Below are 13,279 nucleotides of genomic sequence, written 5' to 3' on the forward strand. Positions count from 1 at the left end.
AGGTTTAAAGATCAAAGCTCCGCCACAATGTCTGTTCGACACGCGTCTGTTATGTCAAATGCCTCAACCCGAAGCCACGGCTGGAACAAAAGGGCCATGCGAAAGGTCACTTTTACCCTGCTAGTGTGTGGCCAGCCAGGCACCGGAAAGACCACCTTTGTCGAAACGTTACTAGGGAAAAAGAACCTTTTGCGCGAAAAAATCTGGAACAAACAGCAGGGGTCGAATATGGAACTTTATACAACTACAGGAGAGCTCGACGAAGAAGACGGCTCGCGTTTGGCCCTCACTGTAATTGATACCACCGGGTTTGGAGAGTCTATTGATTCCACTAACGATATTGATTATCTCGCCGAGTATGTGGAGACCCGATTTGACGAAGTGCTTGCTGAAGAGTCCCGAATCCGCCGCAACCCCAAGTTCCGTGATAACCGAGTTCATGCCTGTCTGTACTTTATTGAACCTTCCGGCCACGGTTTGAGGGAGCTGGACATTGCAGCCATGAAGCGTCTGGGCACTGTTGTCAACGTGATTCCAGTTCTTGCCAGAGCCGATCAAATGACCACGTCAGAGAGACTCCATTTCAAGAACCAAGTTGTAGAGGATCTCAATTTCCACGAGATCCCCATTTATGATTTTGGCCAGGACATCGACGACCTTGAAGAGGAATCTGAGTATGTGCAGCTACTTGAAACGGTCAGAAAGGCCCAGCCATTCGCAGTTGTGTCCAGCACCGAGTTCGCGGAGGACGGCCACCCGCTATATCGTCGAAAGCTCCGCCATGGCTCCATTGACATTACCAACCCCAAACTCAGTGACTTTATTTTGTTGAGGGAAACGATTCTCACGTCGTTCCTGTCGGATCTCAAGGATGCAACCCGGGATGTTCTGTACGAGTCCTATCGAACAGCTCGCCTGAGTGAGCCGACTACGGCGTCTATTAACCGCAGGGGCAACCGGTCTTCGTTGCTCAGCCCCGAGGAATTGGCAGAGCATGCCAACCGATTGAAGGAGGCTCAGCTGCTGCGGGAGAACCAGCAGCTGGTAGAGTCAGAGAACAAGATTGCCAAGGAAATTGAGGAACGCAGACGTCAACTGCTTGAACGTGAGAAAGAACTCAAGGAGATGGAAATACGACTGGCCCGTGAGCGTGAGGCTTTAGCGTCTCCTGTACAGCAGCAATCTTTACCTGACTCTGTCCAGACTAGGTTCCTGCCAAATGGTGCTACACCGCGACCTACCTCGACTGCCACTGGTGATGAGGCCTTTGCAGATGCCAAAGAAGCTAACAGTGGCCGTCCTAGTGTCGACAAAATCGATACCCAGGCTGCATCTGCGGTTGATGGCGTTGTTTTCGGTGCTCCTGAAACTCCTCGTCAGATGGATAATGAGAATGCTTCATCCCCTTCGCCCCCTCCTCGCTCTCCTCACCGGCCGTTATCGTTTGTTGGAGCAACCTCTCCGCTGCAGATTAAGAAAGGCAGTAAAGAGGACCTCCCGCCACTCCCCCCTCTTGATTCTCAGGAAACTCCCGATTTGAAATCTCATCCTTAAACTATTTCGCACACCTCTGTACTTACATATATAACCCGAGCAATTATTCCCTCAAACTGCGTCATCTCATCAAGGTGTATAGGTTAAAAAGATTAGTGTTTTACTAGGTAGGTACGTATTTGCTTTTCGGACTATAACCAATCAGCTAATTATGATCGCTTCATTTTTGACAGAGGATTCTTTTTCAGAGGTAGTTACTACCGAATCAGACTCATCAGATCCCTCATGAGGCTTTTCGGCTAGCTCGTAATCCTGAATAAAAATCCAGTAGTCAACAGTTTTACACCACGCGGGCATATTGTAGCGCTCGTACCACGGGATAGTGTGATGCTTGACCAGAATATCGTCGTGACCGAACCAAAAGCGGCCCCACGCGGTCGTGGGAGCAGTGGGTTCGTCGAAAACCGCCCACAAACGCTTTGTAGAGCATGCCAACCAAATGCCTCTGGCAAGAATACTGAGCATGGCGCCAACAACAGAGGCCAGGGGTGCAACAACAAAAGTACCAAAGGCACTCCAGTCATCACCGTAGATACCATTGCTCATAATGAGCTGGGCACCACCACCAGCGGCGGAATGCCAGAAAATAGTACCAAAGACAAAGACGCCAATGATACCACCGATTAGAGACATGAAAATTTCCAGACCAGTAACGAACCAAAAGTATTTGCTGAGGCCAAGGAACAGCACCGGGATAATGGCCGAAGATAATACATCACAAATCAAGTAGATGTTAAGAACATTGGGAGCTTGCAAAGCCACCACGATGGAAGGCGCCAAAGTGGCCAGAGTAAACGCACGAACCCAAATTTTGCGAACGCGATTACGGAAAAAGTCATTCGACACTGTAGAGGCTAAGGCAGACTGGAAGGAGTCGATTGTGCACGAAGACAACAGGCAGGCGAATACCAAAGTAAAGCCATGGACCCATTTTGGCAACTCCTTGAGCACAAGGAAGAACGCCACCTGCGAGTCCTCTTCAAAAGTCGGTGAAGCAGGATCGATGAGCTTCGCCCAAACCGCCAGCATACCAGGAATGCCGACGCCAGCGCAGATGATGAAAAACAGGAATCCAGCAATCGTGCAAGCAATGTAGAGGTCGCGGTTTGTTTTAGATGCGAAAGTACGCAGCCAAAACCCGGCCATAAAGCAGTCGTTCGTCATGATGGCAACAAACAAAATATAAATAAGTTTCCATCCCAACAGATTTCCCTTGAGCAGTCCACTAGGACCGACAAGGCTCTTGTCAATTTTGATTTCCGCGCCCATTGCAGCAATGACAATAATCAGGAGAGCCAGCACAGCTGGCGCCTGCAAATTATCAGTGAAGAATGAAGTTTGGAAACCACCCAAAGACGTGTAAATACCAGTAACACAGGCCTCGACAATCAGAGCCGGCCACCCTTTAAGGTTTGTCAACGACTCGATCACAGCTTGGATCGAGGTCAATTCACTGACCATGAAAAGATAGACCGTCAAAATCGTAGCGCAAGAAACCAGCCAGGAAGCGCCGATGCCGTAGCGCTGACGAACCCACTCCGTCATCACAAAGCCGTGAGGGGTCTTTTTGCGAATGATGGGGCCGAGAACGGCAAAAATGACAAGCGGAATGGCACCACAGAGGGCATAGACAAAAAGCCCGTGGATACCAGAGTAAGCAGCAATCTGAGGGTAAGTGAGCAGGATACCACAGCCCATTCCTAGAATGTTAGCAACCTAGAGCAACATACATTTCTCACGCAAGTACTAGCTTGATCGAGTTCAAACGGTGTAATCTCAGCCCTGTTAGGGGCACCCGCTGTACGCTGCCTTTGAATTAGTTTTGACTTACCTGATGCGATGAAATTCCACACAAGTGTCCACCACACACGAGTTCCATTATCGTTGGTAAACGGTTTACTCCAGTAATACCAGGCAACTCCCAGACCCATGAGCAACACGCATGCATATGTCGTGTAGATACAGGCATTGGCTGCGTGGTCAGAGATTATACCAACGTTCACCATCGTTCTAATGTTAGACGTCTAAATGACGCAAGCCGGACTATATAGTCATCCGAAAAAAATTTGTTACTCAGCACACATACCCTAGGGTTTCGCCCTGCGGGCGGAGAGGGAAATCTGAAGATGGTGATTTTCGGCGAGTGAGAGGACACCAGATGGCCAGGGAACTTGGAATATCTCCAATAGAAACCTCCGAAATGAAGCCGAAATGAGCATGGGACGTTTTCAATCTATATCTGGGCTCATATCAAAGATTTGCCTCCAATGCAGGAACTGGGCCGAGTCATCTAAGAGACTGACATGCATTGAGAGAAACCGGGCGCTGAGACAATAGCAGGCGCTACATGACAGGGTTAAACCCCCAGTAGTCGGCGAGATATTTACGAGATTCGCCTCGTATTTGAATTGATCTGAAATATATTTCCCGTTCTAAAGTCCGCTGCTCGCTAGTCTGAGTGCAGCCCTTGATAAACTCATGCAGTATTGCCAATGACTAAATTAGAGCCCAGGACACAGGTCCGAGATCTGCCCAGGACACTGATACAGCTATGTGTTTGAGGACTTGAAAAGCGTCTTGCTTTGTGGTTGCCACTCCTTACTTGTTAGACTAGTACTAATTTGTCTCTTTACTGATCCTTGTATGCTGTAAGTTCAGTCGCAGGCGCCAGTGCATCAGGCAAGCATTAAGCAGATGCCTGCTAAAAGTTCCGCACAGGTGCAAGGTAGCGATGCTGACATAACATACATATTTTTATTTGTAGGACGCTTCGCTTGGACCACCTGAGGTTGAGCTTTCTGGTCAAGATAGCGTATCAGCAACATGCTCATATATATGTTTGAGAATATCGACAGAAATGCAGCCGGCATGTGATTCAAGTCTATTATGCGACGGATAGAATCAAAACTCTCCTGACTTTACTCTGTTTACCATCTCACCTACCCGTGCTTGGTAATGCAATGGCACCGTCAACGTTGGTGGTAGACACAAACTTCCTTATAAGCAACCTAGATCTTGTAGAACAACTCGTGGAGATTCACGCTGAGTTTTCTCATGTTGTCGTGATACCCGGTACTGTTTTGGAGGAATTGGACGGCCTCAAAAGTGGAACCAAGCAGACCTCCAGAAAAGCTCGGGAGGTGATACACTACATTCACAAAAAACTGGCAGAAACGAATCCTGGCATCCGTGGCCAAAGACTTTCAGAATTTGTGCAGTCGAACCTGAAAGGCGACGACTCAATTCTCGATTGCTGTAGGTTTTTTTCAGCACGAAGTTTTACTGTACTCTGTTCTAATGATCGGAATCTTTGTGCGAAGGCGCTCACCAATGAGATCAAAACAGTTTCGTTTGTACAGGGCATGACTGCAACACTTATAGCAGTACATGTGGCTGTCGCGGCCGGCCTGATGACGCCTGAAATTGGCGAGCAGTTTCTTTCACGAGAGCCCGCATTCAACAAACCTTCAACGCACGAAAGCCATGATCCACCCCCCGACGGTGATCTTGACATGGCGGATATATCCGAATCCGCACAGCAACCAGAAACAATGCCAAAACCTCTAGAATTACCGCAGGACGAGTATTCTAGTATATCTTCGATGGAGCGCGACGTGATTAAAACTCTTTTCGAGAGCATTATTGCATTAATTGAATACGCCATGCACCAGGCCTACAGTAAAGAAGAGCTGGTTTATTTCCAGTACAAGAAGCCAGAGCCCACAGGCAAGAGCATAGCCCAAGTCTTCGACAAATTCCAGATCGCGGTGTTCAGCGAGTATTTCCCGCGGCGGGTTTATACAGAGATACAAGAAGCTATCAAGCAGCCTACTTCGAATTTTAACAAGGCCGGGTTCGATAAATTCATCGACCTGTGGGGGGGAGTCATGTTACATCTGTCCAAAAACGATCCTAGCTACCGTAATGCACTGAACTCGCTCAAAGCCGTAGTTGATCGTTTTTATATGTAAAATAATAAATTAAAACAGCCTCGGCCTTTTGAGACGCGCCGGGGTCTTTTTCAGCTCTGCGCGGCGCTTCAGTCGGGCCTCCCTCGCTGCAGTGTCAACAGGCTGTGGGGTGGATACTGGCGACACAGTAGAATCGGCAGTGTTGGTCAATTTCGATGGCCAATTATCGCTCAAGAGTTCTGAAAAGCTAGTTTTGATCGGTTCTCCTTTTTTTTGAATGCATCGTCGTACGCTGATTCGTGCCTGCGGGGGACGTAAACCGATGAGCGCGATACTGCGTCGGCCATAGCACGAATGTGATAATTCTTTTCCTGAATGACTTCGTTCAATTGCTCTAGTCGATTGCCAAGAGCCTCTATAACGTTCTTGAACCCCAACGTCAACTCGGCCAAGATCAGAGAAGCCTTGGCAGGGGCGATCTTTTCCAGCTCGAATTCGAAACTGATTTCCTTTCCGAGGGCTGTGTGACCCACTTTTACAGCATAGCCTTCTTCATCGGTCCTAATCTCAGCATATGGTAGGTGCTTTGACAGGAACTCACCAAAGTGCAGAATTTCGCCGCGAGATTGCAGCGTGACGGGGCAGCTGCATTTCTGTTGGCGTTCGCGCAAGCCAGCCGATTCGAGATGCTCGCTCCAGACCGAACATAAATCGGTCAGCTCTAAAGTATAATACTCGCTGGTAAAAACTAGTCTGGCCATTTTTGAACCTCCATTTTTGAGCTCAATCCACGCCGGGTGGTCCCTGGTTCCAGACTCCTGCCGGGCTGACATAATAATCCGTTTCTGGGCTCGCCCACCGTGTGAAGCAAGGAAAAATTTTTAGGGGAATGGAGAGGGGGTAAAAGTTGGCGCCAAAATTAGGTATTAGGTTAAGTCTACGTAGGAAAACTCGTTTGAATTTGGCATTAAACTGCACGGGAATATCAACGGAATAGGCTACGGATTAGGTATCGTGCTGGATATCTACAATAAATAGACCACTTAGCACTAAAAAGACTCATGTCAAGACAATTTTAGGCCTGCCGAATACGATTTCAAATGCGGATCACGTGGCTGTGTTTGTCTGGCCACACTAAGCATGAGGCTTGCAGATGCAGGTCTTACCCAATGCACATCAAACATAGTTGGATTTTAGCTCTGAGTCTTTTGATAGCGTTAGCGTGGGCGGACTCCATTTGCACAGTTGAAAACAGTAGCGCATATACGGGCATACGTGTAATGAGGGTTTGGGCGCTGATCGAGAAACCTAAGGCCGCAACAAGGCTGTTACAAAACGAGGGTTTGCAGCCGGAGGACAAGGATGCAGCTCAACGCTTCGCACCAGCCTTTGCAGGAGGTCGAGCATGGAGAAAGTCCGGGGCTCCACCCCGAATATTGAGCAGGCACCCACCGCAACTGATTTTATACAACTGTGAACTAGGGAAGATCAAACACGAAATTGTTGTTGAACCTGAAAATCTGTTTAATACTACGTTATCATCGCCCTTATCGCCAGGTCTCTGTGTACGACTGGTCAGAAGAAAGCATGACGCTGGGCGATCGCCTGGGTCGTTTGCAATGCCTGGAAAGCTTATAGGAGCGTTCTTTACTAGCCCGAACTGTTCAGGACACGACGATATAGACCTACTTCAGCCATTCATGCCCATACAGGTCGAGTCTTGGCACCATGGGCACACGGTGATTCAAACCGATGCAGCATTTTTCCGATTGGCACTTTTTCGGAGCCCTGCCGTGAAAGAAAAAAGTTACCCTCGCACGCCATCTTGGGCGGATAGCTTAAATATAGTAGAAAAATACTAGAATTAGCCAAGCTCAGAATAGATTTCTCCTGGCCGAGCTCATTTTGGCAGGTTCCAAAAAGCCCGGCTGGTAGGCAGCAAACAAGGGCACCGTTTTTCTTGTTTAATTCGACATAATACTAAATATTGCAACGCGCATTCACTGAAAATCACTAACTGGTGTCCTGTGGGGTCCTGTCAGATACTATGTCCCTCCTCTTTTACCTACAGCGCGCATATTTTTGACGCATCGCAAAGTCCGCCGACGGAAGAATGCGGAGTTTGCAGGCCGAGCGGTGTATGAAGTGGTGAGAATGTTGGTCGTTCACGCTACTGGTTGAGACCAAAATGGCAACTTCATAGTGAAAAGTAGGTACTTGCACGTATTTGCGCGTAGCCATTAGAAAATACCCGAAGAAAGCACCCCCATCTCAATTTTTCAATAGTGGTGTAGATCATGGCGTTACCAAATCGAACTGTGGCCAGTTCTTCCGCATAGGTAAGCCACGGCAGTGATGTCATAAGCAAATGTGGGGTTTCTGATGCAGGCTTATATACAAAAGCTCAGGAGACTAGTTAATATTATATTGAACCGGAACCGGGCGGTATAATGGCTCCCTGAGTGCCCGCATAGCAATAAATACTATAAAATGGTCACTTTCTCAATTGTCAGTAGTATTCGAATGCGCTGCGACTTAAAACCACGTTGTTGGTCCTGTACAATCGGCCATAACCAGCAGGGTCAGCAGCTTGCTAAGCACCCCCCTACCCAACACATACATGATGATTCTTAACCCTACAGCTGTTTTGAAAGTGTGCAGGAAAATATAAAAATGCATCATGGCGGTGCAGACAAGATCCATCTTTCTTTGAGATCAAGGAATTTGCCCCTCAAGTGATCACTTATACTAAATACCATTTACACGTGTATCCTTAGTGTTCCCTTGTGTTAACAACAGATGGCTGAACATACTAAACACGACTACTCCCCTCGTGGCATTGGCCACACCCTGGGCACCTGGCGAGGTTTCGGAGTCCGCTGGAAGGTTAGAAACCCTTACATTATCGCAATGATCTCTACGATGGGTGGTATGCTTTTCGGTTTCGATATCTCCTCCATGTCGGCCTTTCTTAACAACCCCGCCTACAAGAGCATGTTCTTCGCCCACCCAGATCCTGCCAACGACGCAGTCAAACAGGCTGGTATCACTTCTTCTATGCCTGGTGGCTCGTTCGTGGGCTCTCTTTGCTCTGGCTACTTGTCAGACAAGCTTGGCCGCCGTACCACTATTCAGCTCGCATCCTTCATTTGGATGATCGGTGCTGCTATCCAGTCCTCTGTTCAGAACCTCACACAGCTTGTCTTCGGTCGTTTGATTGCTGGCTTTGCCATCGGCCTTGCTTCTTCGCAGGTTCCCGTCTATATTGCTGAACTTTCGCCCAAAAATATTCGTGGCCGTCTCGTTGGTCTTTTCCAGTGGGCCGTCACTTGGGGTATTCTGATCATGTTCTATATTTCATACGGTTTGGGTAAAATCCATACCGACGCCGGTTTCCGTATTGCTTGGGGTATCCAGATTATTCCTGGTCTTATTCTGTGCATTGGTACCCTTTTCCTTGATGAATCGCCCCGTTGGTTGGCTTCCAAGGATCGCTGGGACGAGGCCATCAATATTATCTCTCTTGTTCAAGCCCGCGGTGATCGTGACAATGATGAAGTCCGTGTCGAAATCGAGGAAATTAAGGAGGCTGTTCGTATTGAGCACGAGACCGCCAAAAGTACCGGGAGACTGTTCTTGAGCATGTTCACTGGTCGTACTAACTTTGTTCGTACAATGACCGGTATTTGGACTCAGATTTGGCAGCAGCTTACCGGTATGAACGTTATGATGTACTACATTGTTAATGTTTTCGCCATGGCTGGCTACTCTGGAGATGCAAACCTTATCGCTTCTTCTATCCAGTATATTATCAACTGTGCTATGACAGTTCCTGCTTTGCTTTTCATCGATAAATGGGGCCGTCGTCGCGTTATGATTTCCGGTGCAATTCTGATGATGGCTTGGCTTTTCGCACTCGGTAGTATTCTTGCCGTATACTCCGTGCCCACTGGCCCTGATGGCTACGAAGGAAACAATGGTGTTCGTATCTATATCCCCAAAGACCAGAAACCTGCATCAAAGGGTGCTATTGCGGTGTGCTATTTATTCGTTGCAACCTTCGCACCAACTTGGGGTCCCGTTGGTTGGATTTACGTCTCTGAGCTTTTCCCTCTTCAGCAGCGTGCTCTTGCTAATGGTGTCTGCGCAGCCGCCAACTGGATCTTCAATTTTGGTATTGGTATGTTTACTCCCGTTGCCTTTGTCAATATCACATGGAAGACCTACTTTATTTTCGCTACATTCTGCGGCACTATGGCCATTCATGTCTTCTTTATGTTCCCTGAAACCCACCGCAAGAGTCTCGAGGAGATTGATATGATGTGGAATGAGCATGTTCCTGCTTGGAGATCTTCTAGCTGGGAGCCCAGCTTCCGTCCCGATATCGATGACATCAAGGCTGTCAATGGTGGCCGTGCTCCTTCTATCGAGAAGCCTGAGGCGGCGCACAACGAACTGGTTGATGATATCAGCGACATCAGCGGGAAAGATGAAGAGCTTAAGGTCTGAGCATTTGGTCCACTCTAAAATCGACAATCATTTTTATTGGTTGAGGTACGGAACTCTTCCTCAGCTAACTTGATTCTTCGGTTTCTTGTCAAGGAATTGCTGTCGATGCCAGTCACCAAAGAAATTATAGCTGTTCAATCTTCAGGTCTGGAATCCGATAGGACCAGTTGAGCAAACTATATATCGTGCAAAATTCATGCGTGTTTTGACATAGCGGTTCGATTTTTTAAACTAATTTGAGTTTCTTTACCATTTTAAACAGCTAATATCTCTTTGAAGCGGCTGCTCACCCAATAAAAAGCAGGGCACATGGAACGCCACCCCGCACAATACAACACTATATCAGAATAGTGGGGTTGACGAACCTCGGCCACATGCATCTCTCCAAAAAAGCACAAACAGACCGTGAAACAGCGTTGCTAAACTTCAAAAATAGAACAGTCCAGCTTTAGAACTTTATACAGCCTTCCCGCTCTTCCAACAATCATCCATGCGTCCATCCAGCGATGCCTCGGACTCGGTGAGGTCCCTTAGGGTACGGGCTTTGATTAGGATATACGAGATGTCCGCAGAAGCGGTCAGAACCAAACTACCTAACACTTACTGGGTATTCTGGAACTTGTTGCTCCTGCTCGTTAGGCACGCCAATTAACCCAGACAATTTCTAAATGTCTCGCGAAACCGTTATAAAGGTACGGCTCATCACTTTGCCAGCTAATCATGTTCTCATGCCTGGCATTGTGATGCGGATGTCTGTCCCCAGAGACCCGCCATTACTTCCTACTCCTCAAGATGTGACTGCAAAAGTCAAAACTGTTGTACCTTTCGTATCCAGTCATGACAACCTTGTGGCAATTCTTCCCTGTGTTCCTGACGAACCCCACGAAGCCTCTGACATCGGTACGCTCGCTCGCATTCTTAGCCTTCCCTCGACAAATCAAGGTATGATGATTATCCAGGGTATTTGCCGTGTCCGTGTGCTTTCTAAGGACCCATACGATAGTGCTCGGAGCGTCATGGGGACCCTCGAACTTATCTTTGACGGTCGCACAGTTCCCAAGGAAACGATGGAGCTTATCGACAAGCTCAAGACCTCTCTGGAAGCTTTGTTGTCTTCTTTTGAGGGTGGTGCAGATGTTGTCAAACGATTTGTATCTTTCACAGAGGGAATTTCCTCTCCTAGTACTTTGGTGGATATTCTCGCTTCTGTCTTACCTCTGGAGTTTGCCGAGAAATTCACTGTTTTGTGTACCACAGATCCTGCAGAACGGGCCAAGTTTTTGATTTTTATTTTGGAAAAGAAGGCAGAGGCATTGCGCAAACAAACTCTCACTAAAGTAGCCGGCGATACTAAGCTGCCCTCGAATCAAATCGTCCTTCGCACTGACCTCAAGCCTAGCTCGAACCCGCCCGGTAAGCTCGCTCCCCCAGTTCGACTTCCTCGGAACCGTGGTTCACCTGAAGACGATGGAATGGCGGAGATCGAAAAGACCCTGGTTGAGGCCAAGTTGCCCGCCGAGGGTCGTAAGATCATCGACCGCGAGCTCTCTCGTATCAAGCGCATGATGCCGTCTCAAGCTGAATATCAGGTGTCGCGCAGTTTTCTTGAAACTGTAGCCGACATTCCCTGGAATAACAATTTTGTTCCTGAGTTGAGTATGGAGGTTGTTGAAGAAGCGCACAGAATTTTCGACCATGACCATTATGGGTTAGAGAAAGTCAAGAAGCGTCTTATCGAATATATGGCAGTGATGTACTTGCAGCAGCGCAATAGCCATGGCACAAACCACATATCTGATACGCAGCTTGCGGTTCCCCTTGCGCCCGAGACACCTGAGACACCCAAAATCTTGGAGGCGCCTAAGGATTCGCAAAATATGGTTGTTGATGCTGAGGCCAAACCAGGTGAGGTTCGCACCCCAATTTTACTGCTTGTGGGCCCTCCCGGCGTGGGAAAAACATCCCTAGCAAAGTCAGTCGCTCGTGCCCTCAATCGTAGACTGCACCGCATTTCCCTAGGTGGTGTCCGTGATGAAGCCGAGATCCGCGGTCATCGTCGCACATATATTGGCGCGATGCCTGGTGTTATTGTCCAGGGACTGCGCAAAGTCGGCACTATGAATCCTGTGTTTGTTCTTGATGAGATTGACAAGGTCTCACAAGGCTCTCATTCAGCCCATGGCGATCCGTCTGCTGCATTACTGGAGGTGCTAGACCCGGAACAGAACTCCACGTTCGTGGACCACTATGTATCGTTCCCGGTTGATTTGAGCCATTGCATTTTTATCGCCACTGCCAACAACCTCGAAACCATTCCTCCTCCTCTTCTGGATCGGATGGAGGTCATCCACCTCGATGGCTACACTTATATCGAGAAGCAGCACATTGCCGAGAGTTATCTGATGCCCAAACAATTGCGCGCCAACGCTCTACAAGAAAAGCAAATTATTGTTCCCCCGGAGGTCATGCATTATATCGCTACGCACTATACACGCGAAAGTGGTGTGCGTAATCTCGAACGACTTCTAGGAACAATCTGCAGGGCAAGAGCCGTCGAACTTCTTACCGAGGGACGTCCTGATGAGACAACAGAAATTGAAGTGTCCGACTTGCCTCATTATCTTGGTCTAGATCGTTATACTGACGATGTGATCAACGATGAGGTGGACACCTACAAGGACAAAGCAGGAAATACAATTCACCGCCGCAGCGTCGGCCTGGTCAATGGTTTAGCGTACATGGGGTCAGGAACTGGTGGATTGCTAATGTTCGAGTCTTCCAAGATCCCGAACGGCACTGGCAAGCTGAAGCTCACTGGAAAGCTTGGAGATGTTATTCAGGAGTCCGCTGAGATTGCTATGACATGGGTAAGAGCACATGCCATTGATTTGCATGTGGATCCCGAGGTATTTTCCAAGTTCGATATCCATCTTCATGCTCCAGCCGGTGCAATCCCTAAAGATGGACCATCAGCTGGCGTGGCAATGACCTTGTGCTTTGTTTCCTTGCTCACCAACAGAGAAGTCCCACGAGATATCGCAATGACAGGTGAAATCACGCTCAGGGGAAAGATTCTCCCAGTTGGAGGTATCCGTGAGAAGCTACTTGGTGCGCACATGGCCGGGGTTCGCAAGGTACTACTCCCTTATCACTGTCGGGCTGTTGTTGAAGACGAGTGCAAGTTTTTTGACGAGATTGATATGAAGATTGTTTTCGTCAAGTATATTTGGGATGTTTTTGCCGAGGTGTGGCCCGAAGACCAGCAGCTTCGCGAAATCGCCCAGCTTTAATGAGAATATGTTTTT

General features: G+C 48.2%; 6 protein-coding genes across 6 annotated transcripts; 4 read left to right on the plus strand and 2 right to left on the minus strand.

Moving 5' to 3' along the window:
- Positions 1-27: 27 nt before the first annotated feature.
- Positions 28-1,554, plus strand: B9G98_03144 (Septin spn3; the record flags this gene model as incomplete). Its single annotated transcript, XM_024809701.1, has 1 exon — positions 28-1,554. The coding sequence occupies one exon, from the start codon at positions 28-30 to the stop codon at positions 1,552-1,554; it is 1,527 nt and encodes a 508-aa protein (XP_024665469.1).
- Positions 1,555-1,695: 141 nt separating this feature from the next.
- Positions 1,696-3,252, minus strand: B9G98_03145 (hypothetical protein; the record flags this gene model as incomplete). Its single annotated transcript, XM_024809702.1, has 1 exon — positions 1,696-3,252. The coding sequence occupies one exon, from the start codon at positions 3,250-3,252 to the stop codon at positions 1,696-1,698; it is 1,557 nt and encodes a 518-aa protein (XP_024665470.1).
- Positions 3,253-4,514: 1,262 nt separating this feature from the next.
- On the plus strand, positions 4,515-5,525 carry B9G98_03146 (Transcriptional protein SWT1; the record flags this gene model as incomplete). The annotated part of the gene is made up of 1 exon (XM_024809703.1): positions 4,515-5,525. The coding sequence occupies one exon, from the start codon at positions 4,515-4,517 to the stop codon at positions 5,523-5,525; it is 1,011 nt and encodes a 336-aa protein (XP_024665471.1).
- Positions 5,526-5,695: 170 nt separating this feature from the next.
- On the minus strand, positions 5,696-6,298 carry B9G98_03147 (hypothetical protein; the record flags this gene model as incomplete). The annotated part of the gene is made up of 1 exon (XM_024809704.1): positions 5,696-6,298. The coding sequence occupies one exon, from the start codon at positions 6,296-6,298 to the stop codon at positions 5,696-5,698; it is 603 nt and encodes a 200-aa protein (XP_024665472.1).
- A 1,966-nt stretch (positions 6,299-8,264) lies between these two features.
- Positions 8,265-9,974, plus strand: B9G98_03148 (High-affinity glucose transporter; the record flags this gene model as incomplete). Its single annotated transcript, XM_024809705.1, has 1 exon — positions 8,265-9,974. The coding sequence occupies one exon, from the start codon at positions 8,265-8,267 to the stop codon at positions 9,972-9,974; it is 1,710 nt and encodes a 569-aa protein (XP_024665473.1).
- A 668-nt stretch (positions 9,975-10,642) lies between these two features.
- Positions 10,643-13,264, plus strand: B9G98_03149 (Lon protease 2, peroxisomal; the record flags this gene model as incomplete). Its single annotated transcript, XM_024809706.1, has 1 exon — positions 10,643-13,264. The coding sequence occupies one exon, from the start codon at positions 10,643-10,645 to the stop codon at positions 13,262-13,264; it is 2,622 nt and encodes an 873-aa protein (XP_024665474.1).
- Between the last annotated feature and the right edge of the window lie 15 nt (positions 13,265-13,279).

Source organism: Wickerhamiella sorbophila (assembly GCF_002251995.1).
Source record: "Wickerhamiella sorbophila strain DS02 chromosome Unknown contig3, whole genome shotgun sequence".
NCBI lineage: Eukaryota > Fungi > Ascomycota > Dipodascomycetes > Dipodascales > Trichomonascaceae > Wickerhamiella > Wickerhamiella sorbophila.